This window comes from Elgaria multicarinata, chromosome 3 (genome assembly GCF_023053635.1).
Source record: "Elgaria multicarinata webbii isolate HBS135686 ecotype San Diego chromosome 3, rElgMul1.1.pri, whole genome shotgun sequence".
Taxonomy (NCBI): domain Eukaryota; kingdom Metazoa; phylum Chordata; class Lepidosauria; order Squamata; family Anguidae; genus Elgaria; species Elgaria multicarinata.
The window spans coordinates 22,901,884-22,929,128 of record NC_086173.1 but is presented as its reverse complement, the minus strand read 5'-3'; the positions used below and the strand labels follow the sequence as shown (position 1 = coordinate 22,929,128).

At 47.6% G+C, this 27,245-nt stretch overlaps 1 protein-coding gene across 4 annotated transcripts in view; it reads right to left on the bottom strand.

Moving 5' to 3' along the window:
• Positions 1-2,338: 2,338 nt before the first annotated feature.
• The window catches only part of ZNF385A (zinc finger protein 385A), a 170,697-nt gene continuing 145,790 nt past the window's right edge, over positions 2,339-27,245 (bottom strand). For all 4 annotated transcript variants that reach the window (XM_063119600.1, XM_063119602.1, XM_063119603.1 and 1 more), the window contains 4 exons: positions 15,582-15,938; positions 3,910-4,088; positions 3,106-3,201; positions 2,339-2,742 (listed from right to left, as the gene is read on the bottom strand). In XM_063119600.1, coding sequence (XP_062975670.1) covers positions 2,512-2,742; positions 3,106-3,201; positions 3,910-4,088; positions 15,582-15,938 — 863 coding nt within the window. In that variant the 3' untranslated portion in view covers positions 2,339-2,511. The remainder of the gene's footprint in view (positions 2,743-3,105; positions 3,202-3,909; positions 4,089-15,581; positions 15,939-27,245) is intronic.

Below are 27,245 nucleotides of genomic sequence, written 5' to 3'. Positions count from 1 at the left end.
CCAGCACTTTTTGATTAGCAGGGACATTGATGTTACCTCCCACACCCCTTCAGACTTCCCTATCCCCCCTGAGTTTAGCTGCACTCCTCACAGTAGCTGGGGATAAATGAATTATCCCAGCAACAATGTATTTTGTCCTGTTGTAATGCAAAGTATTTTGGGGTGGCCTGGTCTTGAAAGGGCAGTAAGGACTCATTCGCTTTACTGAAGACCTGCTCCTGGTGGGGGAAACCTGTGAGAACTGATTTGTTGCTATGGATCAAGACAGCTGCCTGAACCTTTCAAAACTCCTTGAACTCGTAGTTAAGGGGACTGTCATAAGGCCCTGCAATTTAAAATTTACCCCTTTACCTCCCCAAGGCCAGCGGAGCTGGAGCAAGCAGGAAAAAAGGCAGAAAAGCAAGACTCCTAGTATTTCCACCAGGCCTAGCCAATCCAGTGCTTTCATATTGCCTGCCTGCCACAGGGGCTGATTGAATACATCTCTTGTGCCAGAAATGGGCTTTAGGATTGGAGTCCACACAGTAGCTTACTAGGATTTATTCCAGCCTGAAACCACGGAGTTCCCAGTCCATGCCCAGCAGTCCCCGACAGACACGAAGACAGACCGAATGCAGGTGCACATGAGCCTTTTCACTTCTTTTATTGTTGTCAAGGGGCGGGGAGGCAGGGGCGGAATCAAAGGTGCGATGTGGGATGAAGCAGAAAGGCATTGGTGTCAGCAAGAGAGAGAGAGAGAGACAGGCAGGGAGAGAGTCTAGCATGGACAGATGGATGGTGGACGGAGAGACAGACACTCTGGGGTGAACAGGACACTTGTGGTATGGGCAGAGCGGGCAGATGGACACGTTGCCCTGTGGGCATCAAGGACTGAGGTAACACGGGACGGGCCTGGCGCGATTCATGCCGGTTGGGGGGAAGGTGGGTCCCATTCCGCCCCGCACGCCAGTGTCTCTATTGCTCTGAACTTCAGTCACAGTTTTGTAAGGGGCAGAAGGGGGTAGAGGAGAGCAGTGGTGGCCAGGGGACCGGCCATGGCGTGGAAGACCTCCCACCCTGGGCTACGGGGTTCTGTTTGGAGCCTCGCATTGTTCTTCTGCTTGGGGAGAGTGGAAACTGCAGACCACGGTGTGCACGTGAAAGAGCAAACCTGAACCTCCGCTGTTTTGTTAATCAACACATGCAAATGCACGCGCACATACAGACAATCCGCCGACAGGCGCCAAATGGGATGCGTGCCAGGGAGTTTAACAAGCATCTGGAATTTTATGCGCTCCGGGTGGGGTGGGGTTTTAGGAGGAGCGGGCTGCTTAATCTCCAGGAAACGAACAACCTGGCCTCTTGGTTCACGTCCCACTCGCTCAAGAGAAGGGTGGAGGGAAGGGGACCCAACTCTGCAGAAACGGGCAAGGGGGAAGGCGAGGGGCAGAGGCTGTGATGCTGGGGCAACCACACAAAGAAGCCGAAGGGAAGGTCTACAGGCAGAAAGAGATGCACGCAACTCCCCAGGAGGGATCCTGACCGCTCTTCACGGAGGACCGTCATGTCTGTTTCCAGGCTAGGCGATGGGGGGGGGGGGGCGCTCTTCCTTCGACTCAGAGGAGGGAGGCTCCCTGGTTCCTCTGGATTTGATAAACGTGACTGAGTGGGGCTGATGTCCGTCTGCCATTTAGTGCAGAAAAAATTGGGGTGGGGGTGGGAAATGGGAGCACAGTACTTGCTCGGCCAGTCTCTTGAAGTGCAGCGGCGGGGGGCCCGTGAGGGGGCCCCCATTGCATGGAAGCGCAGTAAGGGTGGGGCCAGCACAGGGGGTGTGGGGGGAATCAGGGGATATGTACATGGAGGTGCCGGCCAGCATTATTGCAGTAGGGGCTCTTTTTCCGGAGGCCCTTGTCTTCTGTCCCGCAACCACACACACACACACACACACACACCAACACACGCACACACACGCACACACCCCTCTCAGTGCAAGTGGACAATGGCTTGTATGAGTGGGGGGGGCAAGGGGCAAAGCCCTCCTTCCCCAGCTCTGGGATGATAGGAGATTGCTTGCTGATCAGTCCCTGAGGTACCAGAACTGCCTCCCCTTTCAACACCCCATGGAGCCCTGGGGAGGTACTACCTTTCCCCAACCTTTTGTACCTCGGGAGATGTGACTGACACACATACGCACACGCACGCACACACACCCCAGCCCAGCCTGCGGGCAAACCCAGCACTTGTGCAGATACGGCCAGGACCCTGGATGGGGCGGAGAGCGGCCGTTGTGTACGTGTGTGTGCATGTGGAAGGGTGGGCTTGTCCCTTTTCTCTTCTCAAAAATAATAATAATTCCATTTCCAGTTAAAAAGAAAAAAAGGGGGAAAGGGGGGGAAGTAAAATGCTCCCATTGGATGGGACTGGACGCCGTGTGACATTGCCGGGACTGGTTGCTAGTTGCCGGGGGGCGGTTCCAGTGGTGCCAGGAGTCCCAGGATTGTGGCAGGCGGGTGGGCGGAAAGGGCGGCATCAGTACGGCGAGAAGAGGATGGGTCCATGTGCAGTTCGGATGGGCCCCGGAGCCGGGCGCAGGAGCGGGTGCGTCAGAGGCGGGCCCTGCAACAGTGGCGGCGTTGGGGCTGGTCGCAGCGTCAGGGGCGTGGAAGCGGCGGCTGCCATGGCAGCTGCTACAGCCAGTGGACTGGGCAGCAATCCAGCTGCCAGTGACTTGGGAAGCTCCTTGTGGAAGGCCAGGGAGCCCTGTGGAGAAACAAGAGAAAAGAGAAGAGATGTCAGGGACAATCAAAGACGGGCCTTGAGCACCGACGTGGGGAAAACCAGAGGCGGATCCGCATTCGGCCACGAAGCTCAGTGGGCGGGTCACGAGACAGCACTGAGACCAGATTTCAGCAAGGTTCAAAATCTGACAACATGCCAAGGTTTTTAAAATGTTCAGCATCTACACTGGTACCCAAATTCTGGCTTTCTAACCCCCACCATTCTATTTGTTTGGTTTTTATCATTGGGTTACGGGCTGTCAAAGACCAGCACTGTGTGTCACCTATCAAACCGAGAGATGCATACAAGCCCTGCCTATCTGGGCAAGTGCCTGCGTCTACTCACCGGCAGCTCTGCCATGCCTCGCTGCTTCTTGTGCCGACTCAACAAGGGGTTGGGCTTCCCGGCTACTCCATCCCGGTGTCGCCGGCTTGAAATGTGCTGTGAAAGCAAAGAGAAAGAACCAGGGATAATGCTTGGGAGCAATCAAGGTATCCTGGCTCCCTGACTCAATAGCTGCAACCATCCCCAGTCTTTCATGACCCATGAAATGAGGTTCCAATATGTTCATGGAGCTGCTTCTGGGTCTAGCTAATATGTGCACTTGGAATGGTACCTTGTGTGCACACCTTGGGGCTCAACCAACGCATGGGAGTGCAAATGCGTTACTTACATGCAGCAGCCTATAGCCCAGTGCAGGGCAAGAGTACTACTATGCCCCATGGGCCAGATCTACCCCACATACTGCTGCTCTTGACAGAGACCAAAATCTGCCACTGAAGGCAGACTTTTCAACTTGAAAGGGCTGACTCTACCCCAGTGACTTGCATACAGCCAGTGCTTACATTTCTGAAAGAAGTAGCCCTGATATGGGCAGCTCAAGATTACCTGGAAGCTAAAGGCTTTGACATGAGCCCTCCACTCCCTAATCCCAGACACAGGAGGGCTAGCTGCCATTACTCAGTGGGGAGGGGAATGCACTCTTTGTATGCTCAGAGGCATGGTCTTCTTTAGCATCTAGCTCTATCATGGCAAGCACTGTCAAAAGGGCCTGGCTACTCTGTGTCCCATCTGAACGGTTTTCTGAAGAAGCAGGCAGGCCACCTATAGCAAGATACCCTGTCACAGTGGTGAGACTGGGCCCCGCACCTGTTTGAGCTGGATCTCCGAGTTGACTTTGACGTTGCAGATTTCACAGTGGAAGGTTCTCTCCTGAGCACTGGGGTCTTGGCTGCCTGGCTCCCCTCCAGCTGTGGGGCTCAGGCGTGGATATGCCTTGATAGGCCCCAACCCGCTGCGCGCTTCCAGGATAGTCTTGTGCTTTGTACCTAGGCAGAGAGCAGGAAACGGTTCTGTCACTGTAAAGACTAAAAGCAACGTCTTGAGAAATGTCCATTAAACATAGCAAGTGCCCTGCGAAAATCAATTATTATCACCTAGTCCTTTGCAATACAGCAATTTATCTTTTACGTATAGTATTGTAATTGTAACTACAGGATTTACAGTCCTACATCTATAGGGATTTAACCTAGTGGAGGCATGGAGCATGGCCTTTTCTGGGGTGGCACTTTCTTTATAGAACCAACTTCCCGTAGTTCCTTCTACCAGCAAAGAAAAGTTTTTATTTCAAAGAGCTTTTTAGCCAATGGGGTATGATATGGCATGGCCATATTGAACTTCTGCTGTCTGTTTTTATATTGTGAGAATGGCAGTTTGGGCTTTCCTGACAAAATAAACAGAGGTTTAAGGGTGTCTGTACATTCACCCTGTATACTATATGCATATGGCAGGAAGAATTGCCTTGCAGTACAATATTCTAATTCAGGTCTTGTCAGATTAAAGGACATGATATTTTGGACAAAGAAGGAGTGTGCATAGTTTGTGCTAAAGAAAGAAAGAAACTTTAAACTCTGAACTAAGATAACCCAAATTATGCCCCAAGGAAAGTTACATTCTGCCATTTGTACAAATTAAACAAATGTGCTTATATGCCAGAAAATATTCTGCTTTTGCTAGTCATGGAGAAAAGCAATGAGCTAAGCAAGACATGGAAATTTTGCCCTCTGCTAGAAACCTTGCTGAAACCAGCCTCTGGGTTTCGGTGGTAACAGACATAGCCGGCACACCACCAAGCCTATATTTGCAGCCGTGAGGACTAGAAACGTGTGGGTTTTTTTACACTGAGATCCTCTGGATGCTGCACCCTGTACTAATTTCTGCACTTGTGCGGCATGACCACCTGCGCTCATCTGCTGATTTTTACAAAGAGGGGCCAGAGGCAAATGAAACCAGCCACATAGTCAGGTTGCTTACCTGTAACTGTAGTTCTTCGAGTGGTCATCTGTGCATTCACACTAATGGGCTCTGCGCCTGCGCGGAGACCAATCGGGAAACTTCCATAGCCTAGAGTTTTGGCGGGAACCCCTCCCCCCCTATATATATATCAGGGGTCCCCGCCCTAATCCCTCAGTTTCTAGGAGACCGTCATTGTGGCCCCCTAACCAAGAGATGTGAGATGGTGGCATAATGGTTAATGCCAATAATCTGTCAAGAGAATGAATTTATACATTATGCAGTTGACATAGACTATATCAAATAAAGGGTTACCGAAGTGATATTAATATGGATAATATAGTAAATGGCCTCCCCTTAGGGGACATACATATGCATATAAACGACACAAGAGGGGTAGGAGGGTGGGTTGTGTGAATGCACAGATGACCACTCGAAGAACTACAGTTACAGGTAAGCAACCTGACTTTCTTCTTCGTGGTCTCTGTGCATCACACTAATGGGCGATTAGCCAGCTATCCTACCTTGGAGGAGGGTTGGTGTCGTCAGTGAAGAATCTCAGACAGGACGGCTCTACCGAAAGCGCAGTCCTCTCTGGCACGAACGTCAAGACGATAGTGTCGTATGAACGTGGATGGCTTGGCCCATGTGGCTGCTTTGCAAAGAGAGGGTAATGAAACGCCTCTTCCAAAAGCAACCGAAGTTGCGACAGCTCTGGTCGAGTGGGCTTTGACCTGTGTCGGTATTGGTAACTGGGCAATCTCATAAGCCAGTTTGATGGTTTGAACAACCCAGGCTGCAATTCTTTGAGATGAAATGGGTGATCCTTTAGACCTTCCAGCATAGGAAATGAAGAGCCTTGGTGATTTTCGAAATACTTCTGTTCTCGATTTGTAGAAGGCTAAAGCCCGGCGAGCATCTAGGGTGTGCATTGTACGTTCTAGAGGTGATGTCGGTGATTGAAAAAATGAAGGTAGAATGATATCCTGTCCTAGGTGGAAATTGGACACTACCTTGGGTAGGAATGTCACATCGGGTCGTAGGGTTGCTTTGTCTTTGTGGAAAGCTAGGTAAGGTGGGTCTATTCTCAGGGCGGCTAGTTCTCCTGCCCTTCGTGCGGAGGTTATCGCGATTAGGAATGCTACTTTGAGAGAAAGAAGTCTTAAGTTAGTCGTTGCCAGGGGTTCAAACGGGGGCTTTGTGAGAGCGTGAAGAACCACTGACAAGCTCCATGTTGGGACTATCGATCGTGATGTACCCACTGTGTTTTTTAGCCCTCTTAGGAAACCTTTGACTAGCGGATGCGTGGTCAAAGGTGGGTTGTTGTGTCGATTGGTGTGAGCTGCGATAGCTGCTAAATAGACTCTTAGGGAGCTAGGTTTTAGTCCATTTTGATATAAGGTAAAGAGGAATTGTAAAATGTCCGTAACAGAGGGATATAGTGCATTGAAATTATTCTCAGCCGCAAATTTTGAGAATCGTTTCCATTTTGCTGCGTATGATTTTCTGGTGTTGGGTTTTCTAGATTGTAGTATGATATTTTGGATGGAAACAGGAAGCGTCTCTGAAGTTACTGCTCGATTTTCCATGCTGTGAGTCTCAAGGTGTTGAGGTTGGGATGTCTGACCTTGCCCTGGTGAATCGTCAACAGGTCTGGTCTTTGGTGGAGTCTGTAGTATTTGTTCCTTGAAAGGAGAAGTAGCCTGGTGAACCATGGTTGGCGTGGCCACCAGGGAGCGATGAAGATGCAGCTCGTGTTGTCGCGTTCTATCTTTACTAAGGCTTTGACTATGAGGGGAAACGGTGGAAAGAGGTAGAATAGTGTTCCGTCCCATTTCATGTTGAAAGCATCTCCGAGGGATCCTGGGCTGGTGCCCGCTCGGCTGCAAAAACTTTCGCAAACAGCATTGTGGTGTGAAGCGAAGAGGTCTATTGTCGGTGTTCCCCATTTTTTGAATATGTCTGACAGAGCGTTGGGGTGAAGTGTCCATTCGTGTGTCGTGGATGGTGAGCGACTTAGTTGATCTGCTAAGGTGTTGTCTCGACCCGCTATGTATACAGACGTGAGGTAGATGCGGTTGTCGATGCACCAATGCCATATATCCATCGTAAGGTGTAAGAGGCGGGAGGAATGAGTTCCTCCTTGTTTGTTTAAATAGAACACTACGGTTGTGTTGTCTGATGCGACTGTAATATATCGGTCTCGAAGTACGGTAACGAAGGCTTTCAATGCTTTTTGTACGGCAAGTAATTCTAGGACATTGATGTGATTGAGCGATTCGGTCCTTGACCATTGTGCTTGAACGCTTAGAGGACCGCAGTGTGCTCCCCAGCCTGATAGAGAGGCATCTGTCACCACTGTTCTGGTGGGTGCTGGTATTTGGAATGGAAGTCCTTGGGTGAGGTTCCGTAGATCTTCCCACCAAGCTAGGGATTGTTTTGTTTTCGTAGGTATGTAAAGGATGAGATGTTGATCGTCTCGTTGATTGTTGTATGCCCTTATCAGCCAATTTTGTAATCGCCTCATGTGGAGTCTTGCAAATTGTACGACAGAAGTCGTTGCTGACATGTGTCCTAATAGTTTTTGGACGGTGTGGACAGTGGTTGACCGACGATGCCGAAGTCTGTTTGCTAAAGTTGCGAGGGTTCGAGCTCTTTGTTCTGGGAGGTATGCCCTGCATGAGATGGAGTCGATGTCTATACCGATGAAGCGGATAGTATGAGCGGGTTGAAGGATGGATTTTTCTGTATTTACACATAATCCGAGCTTGTGCAGAAGTTGTAAGGTTATGCTGAGATGTTGTTGGAGTTGGTGGTAAGTCTTTGCAACCAACAACCAATCGTCTATGTAACGGTATACTTGTATTCCCTGTAGCCTTAGGTGGGCGCATACCACGGTCATACATTTGGTGAAGACGCGTGGTGCTGTTGCCAATCCAAAGGGAAGGACTAGGAATTGGAAGCACTGATCTCCTATGGCGAATCGTAGATATTGTTGGCTGTGGTGTCTTATGGAGATATGAAAATATGCGTCTTTGAGGTCTATGGTGGCGAACCAGTCTCCTTTGGCCAGGAGGGGAGTTATCTGTGCTAGGGTAACCATTCTGAACTTTTGAGGTGTTATAAATTTGTTGACATTTCGAAGGTCCAAGATCGGTCTGAGGCCTCCATCCTTTTTTGGGACTGTGAAGTATCTTGAATAGAATCCGGTATGTATCTCGTGAGGATGTAGTGGGCGGATGGCGCCCTTTTGCAGTAGGGTTAGTACTTCTTGTGTGAGTGTTGGTGATGGTTTGGTCACCTTTATTCCGGAAAAAGGAGGGAGGTCGTTGAACTCGATCATGTATCCTGATTCTACGATGGTTAGGACCCATTTGTCGGTGGTGATGGATTCCCACGCGTGTAGGTAATTTGATAGGTGGCCATCGAAAGTAATGGAGTGACTGGTTAAGACCTCGATGCATGAGTCAAAGTCGCTGCTTTTTAGAGGGTTCCTGGCGTTTGCGGTAGGACTGATATTTTCCTGCATTATATTGTCTCTTTCCCTGTTGTGGTTGTTGTTGTTGTTGTTGGCGAAAAACGCGGTCGGATCGAAATCGCGTATTTGGGTGGTACTGTTGTCGGTACCAGGGACGTTGTTTGAATGGTTGCGTTGCCTGTGTCAGACCCATTTTTCTGGCAGTGGTACGTGCCTTGTGTACTGAGTCCATGGTGTCATCCGTGGTGGCATGGAATAGTCCTAGACCATCGAATGGGAGGTCTTCTATTCTTGTTCGGGCCTCTTGATTTAGTGAGGTAGATCGGAGCCAGGCATGTCTGCGTAGTGCGATGGCAGCCATCATGGTCCTGGTACCACAGTCTGTCTGGTGCATAGCGGAGTGAATTTGCATTTTGGCAAGTTCAGACGCTTCGTTTTGAAAGACTCTAGCCAGGTCCCTACGATTTTCTGGGAGGTCATCACAAAGAGCTCCTATTTTTTCCCACAAGAACAGCTGATAACGGGCCATGGTGGCCTGGTAATTAGCTACTCTCATGCCCAGTGATGCTGATGTATAAATGCGACGTCCCATAAAGTCTAGTCTCCTGCCCTCCTTATCGACAGGAGAGGAATGGGTTCTATGAGATTTTCCCTGTGCGGACTCTACTATCACAGAGTTTGGTGGTGGGTGTTTTAGTAAGAATGAAGCATCGGTTTCTTGTACTTTGTACATGTTTTCTAATTTCTTTGATGCTGGAGTCAGGGAGGAAGGATTCTTCCACGATTGTTGAGCAGTCTGTAACAAAGTGGGGAGATACGGTATTGTTACCGATGTCGCACTTTCTGTGGTAATTGCATCGAAAACAGGGTCTTTAGGTCTCTCTATTTGTTTTTGTACTTCTAGCCCAAGCGTTTGGGCCATTCGAAGAATGTGGTCGGAGAAGTTTACAACATCTTGTGGAGGAGAAACAGGTTCCTGTAAAGTTACTGCTGCATCGGGAGACGGTGTCGATGGAGCAATGGATACTTCTGAAGGAGAGTCAGATTCATATCCATCAGAGGGAGAGTCAAGAGAGGTAATGTATGGTTGTCGACGCTGGAGGGCGGTATCGGCAACAGCAGGTGAGTTTGTATGTCTTAATCGAGGCGTCGGTATGGGCACATGGTCATCATGTGATCTATGTCTCGACTCCGAGCGAGGTGGTAATTGTGGAGGAGGCATAAACTGTTCGTCTTGTCCCTGTCTAGGTGGCGATCTATCGTGTCGGCGTGGTGGGGAGCGTCGAGGAGGATATTCCCTGGTGTCGTATTCGTAGCGAGGAGGTCGGTAATATTCCCACGGAGGGTAATCCCTTCTGTAATTGTAGGAGGAGTACACCGATGATCTGTCCCACTCTGTATGAGGGGATCTAGATCTGTCGGTACGGTATCGAGGCTGTTGAGATCCTCGTTCTGAGCCTCTCCCCGGCGACTCGGAGATTAGAGGCTGTTGTCTCTGAGGAGACGCAATTGCCATGGCCTGTGTAGTAAGGCTTGCTGGCGCAGATTCAATAAGTTCTCCTTCAGAGATCGAAGCAGTCGGCATAGGGTCCGGTACCGATGTTATCGGTTGTACTGCTGTCGGTGTCGAAGGCATCGGTAGCGTGGTGATTGGTGTCGATGGGTGTATGGGCGTTCTAGGGGCAGATTCGAGAGGCTGCTCCCTTCGCTTTTTCTTTTTCCGTGGGTCCAAATGTTTCGGCTTTTTGGGCTTTTTAGAAAGTTGTTCCAAGGAGAGTGTTGCTTTAGGAGTTGCTGGCTCGTGCGTTAGCATTGGGCCAGAGGTTGATTTTGATGGGGAAACCTGTATAATTCTCAGGCTGTGTTGAGCCGCTGAGGGGTTATCGGGCTTTGTAGCCGTTGAGGTTGAAGCAGGTTTCATTTTAGATGTTGTTTTAGCCTTTTGGGGTTGGGCGTCTACGGCCTGAAGGGCCTTGTCCCAAAGGAGAGAGCGTAGTCGGTCCGCACGGTGTTTTCTCGTTTGTCTGGTGAAGGCCATACAGTGGTGGCAGGAATCTACAATGTGGCCTTCACCAAGACATAAAACACATAAAGAGTGTCCGTCCGAGGGTGGAAGTTTGCTTCCACAACGAACACACTTACGGAAAGGCGCCTTGACGGCCATGCGCCAAGGCCGAGCGATCAGAGATCGCAAATAAGTCCGAGAGTAAAGAAAAACGCAAACTGAAAGGGTGAAATATAAGAAGATAGAAGCAGAATAGAAGAAAAATATATAAACTTTTATAATGAACTCTAAGCGCTGCTAAAGCAGAGAAGCCCTAAGTTGGTCTACCACAATGGCGGTCAACGAAGAACTGAGGGATTAGGGCGGGGACCCCTGATATATATATAGGGGGGGAGGGGTTCCCGCCAAAACTCTAGGCTATGGAAGTTTCCCGATTGGTCTCCGCGCAGGCGCAGAGCCCATTAGTGTGATGCACAGAGACCACGAAGAAGAAATGCAAGCAACATCTCAAAGGAATGTTCACTCCGTCTTGTGTCACCCTTGAAATCTCCTGCTGCACAGAAGGCATTCTGGACCTCACACTGGCCCGGCTACCAAGGGGGAGGACCTATAGCTCAGGAGTAGAACACATGGAGGTCCCAAGTTCAATTCCTGACATCTCCACATAAAAGGATCAGGTAAGGCAGCAGGGGGCTGAGAAAGTCCCTTTCCTGCCCGAGACCCTAACGAGCAGCTGCCAGTCTGAGCAGAGACTTCTGGGCTAGATGGACAAGAAGGCAGCTTTTTATGGCTTTAAATTTCACTGCTTCTAGAAACCGTTGGAAAGCGCTCCCCTAACGTAGCATGTCAGTGAAGAGTGTGAGTTGTGTGGACAGCAAATAACTGGCTCCAATCTCACCTCAGCCCCGAGCTCACTCATGAGGTGGCCTTAATTAAGCCACTCGACATCCTGTCGCCCCATCTGCAACACAAAACTTACGTCCAGGGCTGATTTAAGGTCTACTTGGGGCACGGGTGGGCAACTTGTGGCACTCTATAGAGGTTTTGGCCTACAACTCCCATCAGCCCCAGCCAGCACAGACAATGGTGAGGGATGATGGGAGCTGTAGGCCAAAACAACTGGAGGGCCACAAGTTGTCCACACACGACTTAGGTCCAAACCACCAGTAAAAGTGTTCTTAACTAATGTGCTTAGAACAAGTGCCCCATCTCTACCTTTAGGGTGGGTGGGAAGCACTGGTGTGTGTGTGGCTGATCTGGATCAGGACCATGGAGTAAGGGAGGGGAGCACAAACCTTTCCTGAACATTGTTTTCCTGTTAACAACACCCAAGCTGCTATTTGCTCGCAACGGGGCGACTCTGATGCACGTAGGGCTTTCATGGAAAAACAGTGGAGGCAGGAAAGGCTTAAATTCCCCACACCCACTCCAAACTGCCCCCCCCCATGCCTGCTTTTTTCCCCTGAAGAAAAAGATGTGGCCAGTTCAAAGCACCTTAGTTAATAAGGCTTGGCCCTTAGGTGACATACATGAAGTGCTCTGAATAATTGGGCTGCATTATAGAAGTGTGCTAAGCGCATTCTCATTCTCTTAAAGAAGCCATCTCTTCAGGCGCCCATGTTCTAAGCTCAGGAGGACTATAATGGAGAGAGCTAAAGAAATTCACATGGGAAAAAGTCCCAGAATATTACGCCACAGGCGCATGGTAAAGTTTTGAAGGGCAGGAGCTCACCATGACAATTCTCATAGTCCCAAGGAGAGTCCAAAAAAAGCAGGCAGCTGTATTGATCCATGTCAACAAACTATTTCTAGCAGTTTTCTTCTCCTCAGGAACATGTATTTTTTTAGAGCTAGTGGGTCTCAATTTACCAAGTCAAGAGCTAGCCACCCCAGAACACTTTGCATTACAACAGGAAATAATCTATTGTGGCTGGGGAAATGCATACCCCCCCACCTTTCCCCACGGCTACTGTGGGGATTGCAGCCAAGTTCAGAGGGAACAGGAAAGTCTGATTGCGTCCAGTTCTGGGCTCCACAATTCAAGAAGGACGCAGACAAGCTGGAGCGTGTTCAGAGGAGGGCAACCAGGATGATCAGGGGTCTGGAAACAAAGCCCTATGAAGAGAGACTGAAAGAACTGGGCATGTTTAGCCTGGAGAAGAGAAGATTGAGGGGAGACATGATAGCACTCTTCGAATACTTAAAAGGTTGTCACACAGAGGAGGGCCAGGATCTCTTCTCGATCCTCCCAGAGTGCAGGACACGGAATAACGGGCTCAAGTTAAAGGAAGCCAGATTCCAGCTGGACATCAGGAAAAAACTTCCTGACTGTTAGAGCAGTACGACAATGGAATCAGTTACCTAGGGAGGTTGTGGGCTCTTCCACACTAGAGGCATTCAAGAGGCAGCTGGACAACCATCTGTCAGGGATGCTTTAGGGTGGATTCCTGCATTGAGCAGGAGGTTGGACTCGATGGCCTTGTAGGCCCCTTCCAACTCTGATATTCTATGATTCTATGATGTAGGAGGAGTGTAGCAGATGACATCAGTGCCACTGCTGATCCAACAGTGCCAGCTCTATGTCACAGAGAGCACCAGCTACACTATTATTTATTTATTTATTTATTTATTTATTTATTACATTTTTATACCGCCCAATAGCCGAAGCTCTCTGGGCGGTTCACAAAAATTAAAATCATCATAAAACAACCAACAAGTTAAAAATACAAATACAAAATACAATATAAAAAGCACAACCAGGATAAAACCACGCAGCAAAATTGATATAAGGTTAAAATACAGAGTTAAAACAGTATAATTTAAATTTAAGTTAAAATTAAGTGTTAAAATACTGAGTGAATAAAAAGGTCTTCAGCTGGCGACGAAAGGAGTACAGTGTAGGCGCCAGGCGGACCTCTCTGGGGAGCTCATTCCACAACCGGGGTGCCACAGCGGAGAAAGCCCTCCTCCACTACATCATTGGCCTCAGAAGAGATTTCAAGCTGACGTGTCACACCTTGCTCTGTAAGGTACTTATAGCACAATGGGTAACTACAGCGTTGTTCTAACCAATTCTCAGTGATATAAAAGGTTTCCATATATAAAATGGAAGACAGAGTTCTCTCTACACCCACCTGCTACCAGGATTGGCCCTAACGTGAGGATGAATGAGGCAGTCCCCTGAGGTAATAAATGCTGGCTGCCACTGAAGGTGAGAAATTGTCCATCATTTATTTTAGGATATATTTTTACTACTGGAGGACACGGGCGGGTGTGGGGTGGGGTGGGGTGGGGTGGGGAGAGGCACCATTTGGGTGCTTTCCTGGCCTTGACTTAGCGCCACAGTTCTGATCCCCAGAGCCCTCTGCTTCCTAAGTTGCCTTCACAGCTCCACAGCTGGCCCTCCGCTACAGCCCTTGCAGCTCTCTACGACATGCTAAGGCACGGGAGTGGAAAAGACAGGCTGAGGTGAAGCGAGCAAAGGGATGACGGGGGCTGGGGGGGGGGGGGCTACGGCCTGCTGGCAGGAAGGCAGCCGGGCTTTCTATATCGGGGCCTCCGTCTCTGCTTCTGCAAGTCCTGGAAAGCTGGTCGGAAGAGGGGAGCCCCCGTTTTCCAGAGGAGACTGAAGCTGCTGTGCCTGTGAGCTCATTTGGTGGGGAATGTCTGTCTCGCTGCCAAGAGGGGCTCTGCAACCACACCCAGGGCTCTTGCTATTGTTTCCACAGCGACAAGGCCAAAGATGTAATGCGTTATGGGGAAAGGAGACAAAAGAGCTAGGTTTTGGACACGCACATGGAGCAGGAGAGTGGGCGAGGGAAAGGCCGGCCGGCCAGCTTGCCACTTCGTTTTTCTGGCTGGGCTCCTGTGGCCTTAACACTTGCACAATGCAAAAATTCAGCGACTTCACTTCCCATTAGCCTCAGTCAACGTGGCGTGTGATGATGGAAATTGGAGTCTAGCAACATCTGGAGGGCTCCCCCACCCCCGCAAAGGCTTAGCTGGGCTAAGTGAATAGGGGTGGTGGAGACACAATGTTTAGTCTCAGAATACAGCAGACGGAACAAGGGCTGTTACATCTAGCAGAGCATAGAAGAGCCACATTAGACTAAGGCTGCATCCAGACAACGTGACAGTCAATGGTGGTATCATATCCACAAGTATGATATACGTGAACCGCCCGGACAGCTTCAGCTATGGGGCGGTATACAAATGCAAATAATAATAATAATAATAATATATTCTTTTGAAAAGAAATGTATGTATGCATTGAAATATTAATTTACAGAGTACTTTGTTTTCATATGATAAATTAAAAAATGTTTCAAGCAATTTACATATGTACATAGGCCCTTGTGGCAATATGTCAATTTAATTTTACAATAAAAATGTATTTTTACTACATGTTGTCCCTACCAGTTTTTACAGAATGTATTTTAAATGTTTACAGCCCCCTGAAGAAAGCCTTGGGCTTTTCCACCTATAAATAAAGAAGTTCAACATCCTGAGAATTCGTTTCTCCCTTCTTTTCACCTGATTTGGGTGCTTTTCTCCCTGTTTTTGATTATGACCTATAAAGCCCTATACAGCTTGGGACCAGCCTACCTGAAAGGCAGCCTTATCCCACACGAGCTTGCCTAGTCCTTAAGATCTTCTGGAGAGGCCCTTCTTTTGAGACCACCGCCATCAGAGGTGTGTTTGGTAGTGACGTGAGAGAGGGCCTTTTCGGGGGCCACCCCCAGGCTGTGGAACTCCCTCCCAAGGGAGGCCACATTTGCTCCTTCTCTGTTACCCTTCCGGCAGCAGGCAAAGATCACCTTATTCAAGAAGGCCTTTGGCCTGTACATGGGGGGTTGTGGGTTGGGTGTGTGTTTTATGCTATGTAATTGCTATGTTTTTATTGTATTTTATTGTTTTAATCTATTTTAAAATGTTTTGTAAGCTACCTTGAGTGCCATTTTTTGGTACTAAGGCAGATTATAAATCAAATAAATAAATAAACAAGACGACGCTGATAATAGTTAAGAATAAGAATAAGAAGAATACCTTTGTTGTGTGCCTCAAGTTGAGACAGCGAATTGACAGCCACTTTGCAGAGTGCACAGTACAGCAGCTTCTTGGCCTTTTCCTCATCAGGCTTGGTGCTGCCGTTGCTCTGGGGAGCCCCCCCTGGAGTGGCTGGGGCTGCCGTTGCTGCTGCTGGGGCCGCCGCCGTTGAGATCTCCGCCACCTTGGTCCCCCAGGCTGGCCCACTCTTGGGATTCTGGCTGGGCTCCAGGCAGAGGGCCGAGTGGGGTGTTGGGGCAGCGGCTGGAGACGCCAGGCAGGGCTGCTTATCCGGAGAGGCAGGAGCTGGCACAGGAGGCACCGTCACTGAACCTCCGATGCCGTTCAGCTGCTCGGCTGCAAGAGGGGGGAAAAGAGAGAAGGCGGCCTTAGGACTGGGGCAGAAGGAGGTGAGCAACCCAGATGTAGAGCAAGGACTTAATTTACGAAATGAGTAGTGGAGCTCAAGCAGGTATTAATTCCAGCTAAGGCTCGCCAGGGCTCAGTCCCGGAATCTCTTTTCAGTTCAGGGGCTTAAGCAGAGATCAAGTGCAGCCATCACAGAGAGCCCCTGACTGTGCACCTGCCCCTCACCACAGAGGGTCAAACTAGACACCTTGGGAAGTGCACGCCTTTATTAATTTTATTTACTGCCTTTTTATCCCACTTTTCGTACAATTACTGTCTCTCAAAGGGGCTCACATCAATTAAAAAAGAGAGGCAGGCCCTGCTGTCAGACTTACAAATCATTAAGGTAAGACACACAAGGGAAGGGGAGAGGAGGGAAAAGCAAGATTAGATATAAGCAGGCACTGAAATGCAGATTGGGCTGAGCTGAGCTGCCCTTGCTGGGGGATTCCTGCTTGGACAGTGATTGGTGGCTCTTGTTCCTTTGGTTGATGGACGAGGCCACAGCATTCTTTTTCTGACCTTCTGCAGTCCCAGGGGGAAACTGTCAATTGGAGCCGAGGGTTCCCTCTGGCAGGGAGTGGTGAAGTGAGCTCCTTGCAGCTGCTCCTTCTCTGGCCGATGGATGGCCCCGGTTGGTCTCTGTGAAGTTTTATTGTTAATTGCCAATTATATAAGATGTAAGTACTGGTAATGTTTTAATTATTATTGCTATTTAGGATGTAAGCGCTGTTCGGACTTAGAATAGAAGGTTGGTAAGTGGTTAATTCTGTAGGGAGGGGGAGCAAGTGAATAGAATGTGAAGGGAATGCTGATTGGCTGGTGGTTCAAAGGTTTGGATTGGCAGTTAGCAGTGAGAGGGAGGAATTAGGGGACGAGCAGTTGAGACTTGTGTGTGGAGAGAGGAAGTGAGAGTCTCGGTTTGTCTGTGAAAAGGTCTAGAACAGAGTAGGAACAACGTCTTTTATTATTTTGGGAACAGAGTGAATGGTAGGAGATGGTGGGTAGCATAGGCAAGCTTACATAGGAAACTGTATTGAAACAAACAAGTAGGATGACAAACGAAACCACAAGCTTTGTAAACTGTATAAACGTACTTATTGTTAACTAAATGTTATTCTGTTTCATAAACTGGATTGGATTCTTGAAGTACCGGAGGTAAGATTCAGTGTTATATGGTGGCAGCAGTGAAGGAAAAGGGTGAATAAAGAGTGCTGGGCTGGCAGCTATGAGGCCAAGAAGCGTCAGTGAGTCACAGGGTCAGTGAGCAGCATTCTGCTGATGTGATTGTAGATCCTTTGATTATAGAGTGGAATAAAGGAGACCGAAAGGGGGTACGTCACAGTCTCCCCCCCTGGCTGTGTGCCATTCCTGGGAAACAGTGGGTGCAGCCTTCTGATGGCAGAAGTCGGAGTGCACTTCCCCTCCTGCTCTTCTATCTCAGGGCAACTAGAGTCCTTGAGCCTCTGCACCTCTCTCAGTGAAGAAACTAAGCAGTAAATGCAAGCTGCCCTGCAAGCCTTACACCAGTAGATCCCACCCCACCCCATCACAGGCCTTGTCTTCCAGGCAAGGCACTCCTGGCCTTCTCATCGTCAGGACTGGCTGTACATAAGAGTGGTCAAACTGAGCCAGACCAAAGGGCTACCTCTGGCCAGCCTGCCAGCTGTCCTAGGGGCTTTCACAAGCAGGACGAGATAGGGATAGACAGGCAGGCAGACATACGTGCGAACACACTAGTTGTTCCCCTACTCCAGCATCTTGTAATCGGAGGGGATACTGCTCCAGAAACTGTATTCCTAATTATCCTAGCCATTGGGGGACCCACCCTCCAGTTTTACCCCATCTATGATAATCATCATCCCACTTAGACTAGTGGTGATCACAACATCATGTGGCAGTGAGTGCCATAGGTTATTCATTCATTGCTATACATTCTCAGAGGCATTCTCTTCAGCCCATATGTAGTGAAAAACAAGTACAAAGAAATGCATGATTTAGGAGGTTCTGGGCCCTGTATTGATATCCATTTTCTAGTCTTCTGGACCCAATGATCTCCTGCCCCACCTCCAACACAAATGGATTGTTGAAGCATCTTATTACCTTCTTGAAAATGCGTAGTTCATAGGAACCTAGCTGGCAGATATGTTCTGTTTTACTATATAAACACTGACCTCCACAATAGGAAGCTCTGCTTCTATATTCCATTATACTATAATAGGCAACCTTGGAGAAATTAGGTAGTTGGAGCTAGGAAACTCTTACTCTAAGCAGGAGACGTCAGTGCTAATGGATTAATTTTTCACTTGGCATGTTTCAGATCTGATCCCTGGCATCCAAAAGAGGTTCCAGAGTTGAATCCTGCCTTACAATTAAACCTTGCCCATGGGGCAGGATTAGGGAGACCTTCTCTTTATGAAAGCAAGCCGAGCAAGGCTGTAATACTGCCTGCTAAAAATTTAATTTATTATTATTTTTCAGTGCAAAAGCCACGCTCAGGAGACCTCAATTCTATACTCAGAACACATGTACATGCACAGCTCATGAGCTGGGCATAATTCATTCTGCTGTCAAGATTAAAAATTTAAATAATTTTAGCAAACAAATGAGAATGCAAAGATCAAAGAAGATTAGGAAGAATATAAACAAACAAAATCTACTACTTGTTGTTATAAAAGGAAAAGTTATTTTTTAATATTCTTTTCCTGCCCTAGTTCCTAATAACATAACACATCAGAGGCAAAATGGCTTCAGGAATAATCTATTGATTAAATGGATTAAAGCTCAGATCCATAAATAATACCCACAAAATTGGGAAAGAGAAGTGGCTCCTGGGGAATTCTGCTGAGATCCTGCTTATATGTTTTCAGCAGATTTTGTTGTTGTTGCAATAAGGATATGAAAGCTGCTTTCAGGGCAAAGGTTCTCAGGCTGACAGATTTTATACCAAATGTCCCATTTCACAAACTTGCAAGGGGAAATCTGCAAGTGTGCACAGAATACGCATCATCCGGAATTTGTATCACTCAGAATACAGCCTATAAATCCTTAGTCACACTCAGGGATGGGAGAGGATTTCATGGCAGGCAGCTCTTGCAGGGCAAATTACTGGGCGCCTCTGAACACTAGCTGAACACTTGCTCCATCTAGCCCAGGATTGTTGACACTGATTGGCAGCTGCTCTCCAGAATTTCAGGGAGGGTTCTTTCCTAGCCCTACCTGGAGATTCAAGAGATTGAACCTGGGACCTTCTGCATGCAAAGCATGTACTCTTTGCACACACTGAGCTATGACTCCTTCCAAGGCTAGGTTGGCAGTGGAATTAATTATCCACATCCAGGAGGCTTTGAATGGTCTAATTTAGCCATTCTGATCAGTGTGAAGTGGGCCTCCCTAGGGAGATGTGGGCAGCTGCCTGATCCCCCTTATTCCTGCTGGAATGCACACGAAAGATCACTTAACTCAGCTTAGTTGCCTTTCAACATAAATTAACCCCTCTATCAGCTTCACCGTTGTGGGCTTTCCCTAGCCTTTCAGTGGATTCTAACCCACTTTAGCCCCCACTGTGGAGACAGAAGCAGGGCTTGATGGGTTGCCCAGCTTACTAAAATGGGGAGAACAACAAGGATGCAATTTAGGGCATGAGGGGGGATGTGCTTTGATTGGCCCAGGGGGCAGCATCCATTCAGCCCCTTCTCCTTCCAAGTCGGTGAAGCACCAGGAGATATTCAAGATGAAAGTGGAAACGCTGGAATTAGAATCTCTGCAAGCAGTCAAACTGCGGCAAACAGTGCTGGCAGCAAAGTCACCGAAAGCAAAAACACACTGACAAGGTGTGTTGGGAATGAGAAAATGAAGAGGTTCAAAGGGTATATTGACAATAGAAAACACCCAATTTGCATCATGATGCATTATTTATTGGAAGCTGCTTTGAGTTTCTGTGAGAAAAGTGGGGCAAGCATTTTCTAAATAAACACACACACACACACACACACACACACATATATATTTGAGCACATAAGTCTCTCACCTCTTAACATTGTTCGTCATTTTGGGGGGCAGGGAGCAGGGAGGGAGGGGGTGTCTAGAATGTAAAACTAAGGATGCACTAAATGTTTTCCATGTTCAGGTTTGGGAGGCAAAAACAGTACTTTTGGGAGACCCAAAATGTTTCCCAATCCTCTTTCTCCTATCTTTGAGGATGTTTGCCTTTCACCATGCCTGTTCACAGCCGTAACACACACAGCCATCAACTTTTCTGCAGAAAATTGCTAGGGCGTCTTCTCCGCCGCTACCAGCCAACCAGGGATCATTTAGCGGACACGATGATGCCATGACATTATGTGGCCATTCACATTTGGCTGTGACCTGGTGTCACGGAAGGCAAATCAAACCAACAGTGAGTTAGGGCAATGCTTCCTCCACAGCCAATGGGCTCACTGATTCCTCTCACTCTGAAACAGGAGAGCACTTTCATCCTCTCTCACTGCAATCTCAGAAAGCCCCCCCTTTTTTTTCCTTCAGCTGAATGCATTTGTAAAAAGCAACCTGCACTTAGCCCATTTTTATTTTGGCCCGTTTAACAGGTAATTCAACAAAAGAGGAACTCCCCAAACAAGTACAATACTGGAACATTCCCTAGAAAGTTGAAGAGATAGATGCATTCAGAAACAAACAAATCCTCATAGCATTACAAATTGGAAATGGCCTGTCATTTGAAGTCCCAGATCAATACTTGGATCAAAGAGTGGACCTTCAATATAGATGCAGTTTCCTTGTGATTTCTCTCTTAGAAAAGGCAACCTATCTGCTAGACCTACAGTTCCCAGGGTTCTCTATGGCGAGCAAAGGCCTATTGTTTTGAGACAGTACTGTAAATATGGCTCAAGACCGTAACCTGTAGATCAGGGGTGAAAAACTTCAGGCCCAGGGTCCAAATCTGAACCCCTGGGGTTAAAATGTATCTAGGGGCATAGAATTGCTCCCTAAGACAGCTATTTTGCTCTGGAGGGAAGGCCCTGAATATCCACCCCCACCCCCACATACACATTGACCCTGATTTAGAGATGAGGCTTTCCCTCCTAATCTGTCAAAATCCACCACCATCTTCCTTCAACCTACCCACCCTCTCCCTCCAAAATTTGCCAGGGTCTACACTCGCTGACCCTTAAAGTTCAACAGGCTCTGCCCTGATCTACCTCTTTTCTACCATATTTCATTCTATTGTGTTTTTGATTGATTTGTTTTTATGTTATGCTTTAGCTAATATTCTGTTTTTAATTTGTATTTTGTTATCGTTACCGCCTCAAGCACCATGTTTGGTGGGAAGGCAGGATGTAAATTTAATCATAGAATAGTAGAGTTGGAAGGGGCCTAAAATGCCATCGAGTCCAACCTCCTGCTCAATGCAGGAATCCACCCTACAGCATACTTGACAGATGGTTGTCCACTGTCCAGCTGCCTCTATAGCAATAAAAGAGGATGTGTGCCTGTCCGTCCATCCGTCAGCACCATAGTGCCGAGACCATGAAACCTAAACACCTGAAACCTGGAAGGCATACTAAGGGCACCCTAGGGTGTGTGCATCTTGGGGTTATTGGATTTGTTTCATAAGCATTAATTTAAATGTGTTTGTGTGGTTGAAGCCTGCATTAATATCTTCAGTCACTAGGGGCAGACTTCCTTAACCAGCATTTTAAACCAGGCTGTTTTAAACCAGGGGAGATAAGCTGAGAGACAGAGGTATATGCCTGTCTCCTCCACCCTGCTGTAGGGCAGCCCCCTCCCGCTCGGGGGAATGAAATTGACAAATCCCTTCCCCAGGGAGCTATAGGTGTGCACCATGGCAGGGGTTGCGCCTAGGGGTGCCAGCAGGCATGGTTTCACTCAGATGGGACAAGCACAATGTGTAGGGTGACCATATGGAAAGAAGGACATGGCTCCTGTATCTTTAACAGTTGTATAGAAAAGGGAATTTCAGCAGATGTAATTTGTATGCATGCAGCACCTGGTGAAATTCCATCACAACAGTTAAAGCTGCAAGGGCCCTGCCCTCTTTTGTATCTGGTCACTCTAGTATAGCTCCTGCACTTTAACTGTTGTGATGAAGAGGGAATTTCACCAGGTTCTTCATATACTGTATACAAATGACACCTGCTGAAATTCCCTTTTCTATGCAACTGTTAAAGATACAGGAGCCCTGTCCTCCTTTCCATATGGTCACCCTAACAATGTGTCCAACTCTGACAGCTACGTAAATTTGCATGAAAGCTTCACTGTATCAAACTAAGGGCTATTCCAACCCATGCAAAACCCGTCTGCAAGGAATAGAATAAATATATACCCAAGCCACCAGGTTCCAACCCAGGCCCTGCTCCCTGATCTGCCCCAGATATTTTGAAAAGCACAAGTCTGTAACCCTGTTCCAAAGGCACGCGCCTGTGGACATTTGAGAAGGGCTCAGAAGTACCATCAACGTTCATTTCCCTTCTGCTCCTGGCAGGCCACTTCACTGCCAGTTTAACAGCCAGCTGCGCTAGCTCTGCATGAAAGCTTTTCCCAATTTCAGAGGGGGGGGGGGGAGAAAGGTGCCATCTTTACTGAGGGGCTCCTGCTCTGCTTCCGAGTTTGGTTCGACGGCAGAAAAGCTGCTGGGTGTGCAAGACTGACAAGCCTCACAGAAACCTACAACAACACAACATTCCCTCGCTGCTCCGTTCCTGCCTGCTCTGGAGGATATAAGGTTTCAGTATCATCAGCCCTTGCCGGGTGAGCAGATAGCAAACTAATTTGGAGAGGGGAGCTGCACAGCAGGATATGACTTAGGAGGATAGATGGCATCATTCGATAGCTCTGGTCCTAAAAGAACAACAACCCAAAACCTTCAGAGAAAACAGTCATTGTTACATTCAGGGGCTGGAGGTTTTTCAAAAAGACGTTTACTGGAGTAATCCTTGGTTTACTAGCTAATAACCCTGTCGTCGTCCCCCCTCTCGTTTCTTAGAGGCAGTGGGTGAATTTTAAACTATTTCCCGGAGCCTGAACTTTGATATATCACCTACTGTGTTAAAAAATATATATCATTTTTTTAAAAAAGCACGCAATGTACAGTGACAGGCTTACGAAGCTATGTTCTGAGGAACAAATCACAAAACATAGTCTATGCAAAAACTCTTGGGCAAGCAACGTGGAGAAAACTATCCAACTGGATGAGGTTTTGATGAGTCACCTGGAATCCCTAAGCACTGGGTCTGCAAAGTTCCAGCACAAAGAGACGATTCAGGCTTACAGAGATGACGTGTGACCTTGCATCTATTAATAGTACCTATTTCGCTTGTTAGCACCAAGTAATTAAAACCAACATCGCTATGAAGATTAGCTCGCCGTTTCCACTCAACAAGCCCGTGATGTGTCTCCTTGGATCCCACAAAAGTCCATTTAGTCCAGCATTCTGTCACCAAGAGTGGCCACTCTCAAATGTTTGTGGGGAGCTCAAAACCTGGGGATGATGTCTTCTGTCACCAGTAATCAGATGATGTTTCTCCCTCAGCCATATCCCTAGACTGCCCAATGACATCAATGGCCTGTAGATTCAGGACAGACAAAAGGAAATGCATCTCATGCAACACACAATGGACCACTGCCCTGGCTTTTAAAGGGGACCAGCACAAGTATTCCTTTGTTCACCATAAAGGGACTCAGTTCTTTGCATCAGCTTCAAACACAAGTGCAAAGAACCAGTGTTGTTGTTGTTGTTGTTGTTGTTGTTGTTGTTATTATTATTATTATTATTAATTTATATAGCACCATCAATGTACATGGTGCTGTACAGATTACACAGTAAATAGCAAGACCCTGCCGCATAGGCTTACAATCTAATAAAGTTGTAGTAAACAATAAGGAGGGAAAGAGAATGCAAACAGGCACAGGGTAGGGTAAACAGGCACCGGGTAGGGTGAAGCTAACAGTATAGAGTCAGAACAAACTCAATATTTAAAAGCTATAGGGAAAAGAAAAGTTTTTAGCTGAGTTTTAAAAGCTGCGATTGAGTTTGTAGTTCTCAAGTGTTCTGGAAGAGCGTTCCAGGCGTAAGGGGCAGCAGAAGAAAGGACGAAGCCGAGTAAGGGAAGTGGAGGTCCTTGGGCAGGCGAGAAGCATGGCATCAGAGGAGCGGAGAGCACAGAACTCTCATGGGGGTTTCTCCCTTCCCAGCCCCCACTCCAGGATCCACCACACTTACTAGGGGCCCCAGGAGGGGATGGCAGTGCTCTAGCTCCTCAGCCTTTCTCACCAAAGAAGGATGCTGAAAATGGGAGTTTCACCCCACCTCCTTACTCCCAGCATCTTGGGCAAAATGAGTTCCATTCCCACTAGGAGGGCTGCAACCTGGAGTTCCAGTCCCTCCTTGGCAGGAAAGGTGGCTCACTGATAAGCAGCACTACTCCCCCTCCCCTCCCCCTTCCTGGGCCCCAGGTAAGTTTGGCGAGCCCTTCATGTGGCGCAGGAAAGGGGTGACGGCAGGTACAGGCACGAGGTGCAGGTTGAGTAGTCCCTGCTCCCAGCACGCCACAAGGTGAGCCCTCCTCGGCCTACACCTACTGACAAGTGGTCAAAAAGCGGCGTTCTGTTCAATTACTCACAAGTCCACAGATGAAACAAATTCATTCAAGACAAGTCTATCAAAGGCTGCTAGGTATGTTGAGAATACAGAACATCCAGGTTCAGAGGCAACAGACCTCTAAATTATTTTCAAAATCCTGAAGCAACCAGGTGTATATTTTGAGCCTCAGGATGGTTAAACAGTGAATTAAAATGCTGTGGAGGTTGTTATCACCATTATGCTGCCGTATCTAAGCATATCTATTTCTGCCAATGGCTGGTTAAGTTTTCCAGCCAAAAGTAACTTGTCCTTGCCCCCACCCCCTCTCTCACACACACCCCTCAGGTCACAGTTCAATTGCCCTGTCTTAGACTAAATCCAGTGTTCAGCTGCATGCAGAAGCTTCATGCTCTGTTGACCTGTATACAGATACCTATACATTGTACTTTCACCCTAGTAGACCATCCTCTGACTAGACGAGGTCAACCTTTAAACTGGGCAGTGTGTCACTGTTACCTTTTACTGTGGCGATAATCTGGTTTACTTCTGCCAAAGTGCATAAGGGGGATGCAACAAGTTAAATAGCAGACATTGCATTTCATTGGAAAGCCTGAGTCTGACCTTTGTTTGACACAGACACCCCCACCCTTCAACCTGTGTTCTTAGGAGCAAAAGTGCATCAAGCTTATCTCCGGTCAACTTTTGCTTCTTCCTTGCCCTAATATCCTAAAGCAGGTCACGCTACTGCATCAGTTCCACAGGAAAAGTCATGTAACTACACAGCCTTCCACTTAATCCCAGATCATAAAAACATAAGAAGGACCATGCTGGGTCAGGCCAAAGGTCCATCTAATCCAGTTTCCCACAGTGGACGCAGACAAGCTGGAGCGTGTTCAGAGGAGGGCAACCAGGATGATCAGGGTTCTGGAAACAAAGCCCTATGAGGAGAGACTGAAAGAACTGGGCATGTTTAGCCTGGAGAAGAGAAGACTGAGGGGAGACATGATAGCACTCTTCGAATACTTAAAAGGTTGTCACACAGAGGAGAGCCAGGATCTCTTCTCGATCCTCCCAGAGTGCAGGACACGGAATAACGGGCTCAAGTTAAAGGAAGCCAGATTCCAACTGGACATCAGGAAAAACTTCCTGACTGTTAGAGCAGTACGACAATGGAACCGGTTACTTAGGGAGGTTGTGGGCTCTCCCACACTAGAGGCATTCAAGAGGCAGCTGGACAACCATCTGTCAGAGATGCTTTAGGGTGGATTCCTGCATTGAGCAGGGGGTTGGACTCGATGGCCTTGTAGGCTCCTTCCAATTCTACTATTCTATGATTCTATGATATCCCTATGGGAAGCTCACAAGTAGGACACGAGCACAATATCACCCTCTTGCTCCTGTTCCCTAATAACTGGTATTGATAGGAAAACTTCCTGTGACACTTGAGGTACATAGTCATTATGACTAGTAGCGATTGGGCTCTTTCAGATGGGGGGAAATCACATTTCCTTACTGTGTCTCTACTTCCTGCTTCTCTTTCGCATTTGCAATGAGCTGTAATTACACGAGGAAGAGAGCAGCAACCTCTTGGTTTGTGCAGTTCAACGGGACAGTACCCTCTAGTGGCCATTTTATAGTGCAACTTCACCTACACACAACAGGAAATCCTGACAAATACCAATATATCTCAGAAGAATCGGGTTTTCTGAGGTTTATTTTTTATCGCTAAAACCGGGAAATGGAACGGGAGAGGGGCACAGAAGGCTGACGGCATTGTCAAAATGACCCGCGAACATCCATGAGTGGCTAGTTACGAGCATGCTGTAAAATGCTCATTTAAAGATGTTTATTGATCGCCTTGATCTCCCTCTCCCCCTCCCACCCCCATTCTGCTTCTAACTCCCTCCCCTAATGTACGTTGTACATTAGGCAGAATAGTAGTTATAGGTTCTAAAAGGGTTAAGGGCAAGTTCGCATAAACTTGGTAATGGAACTGTTCTTTGTTTTTGTTTTTTAGTTTTTTTACAGTGATATAAAGAGCCAGGGATAAAAAGGATAACTAAAAGTGATAAAAAGAAAGCACCGAACTAAATACAGAGAAGAATGAGTAAGGAATTTCCATGCATAAGAAAAAGAAGAACAGAAGCTACAGCTGCCTTTGCATATGAGTTGCTGGGAATGGGTGGGTTTGAGAATACATAAATAGATTCATTATTTATTTATTTATTTATTTAAAGCATTTTTATAGCGCCGCCTCACCATTTCTAGCATCGAGGCGCTTTACAATAACATATAAAACAATTCTATTAACAGTTCAATTCTGTGTTCAATTGGACTTACTTCCAGGAAAATGTGCATAGGATGGCAGCTTTAAACTTCTTAATATAGGGCAAAATAATCCTATAGAAATTGGGGTGGAGTGGGGGGGGGGACTGCCACTTCCTAACCTCTGCCACACTCACAGCTGAACAGGCAAGAAGGTGCAGAGACAGCATTTTACCTTTCTGCCTTTCCCCCTCTCCCCTTGGTTCAAATGGGAAGGGAAGTAACTGCACCAGGCAGCATAGTTTCTCCCTTCATCCATTTCCAGATTTGTATCCAGGGAGCAAGGTTTTTTTGATCCAGCAGATTCAAAGCCTTCCCCAATCTGACATGTT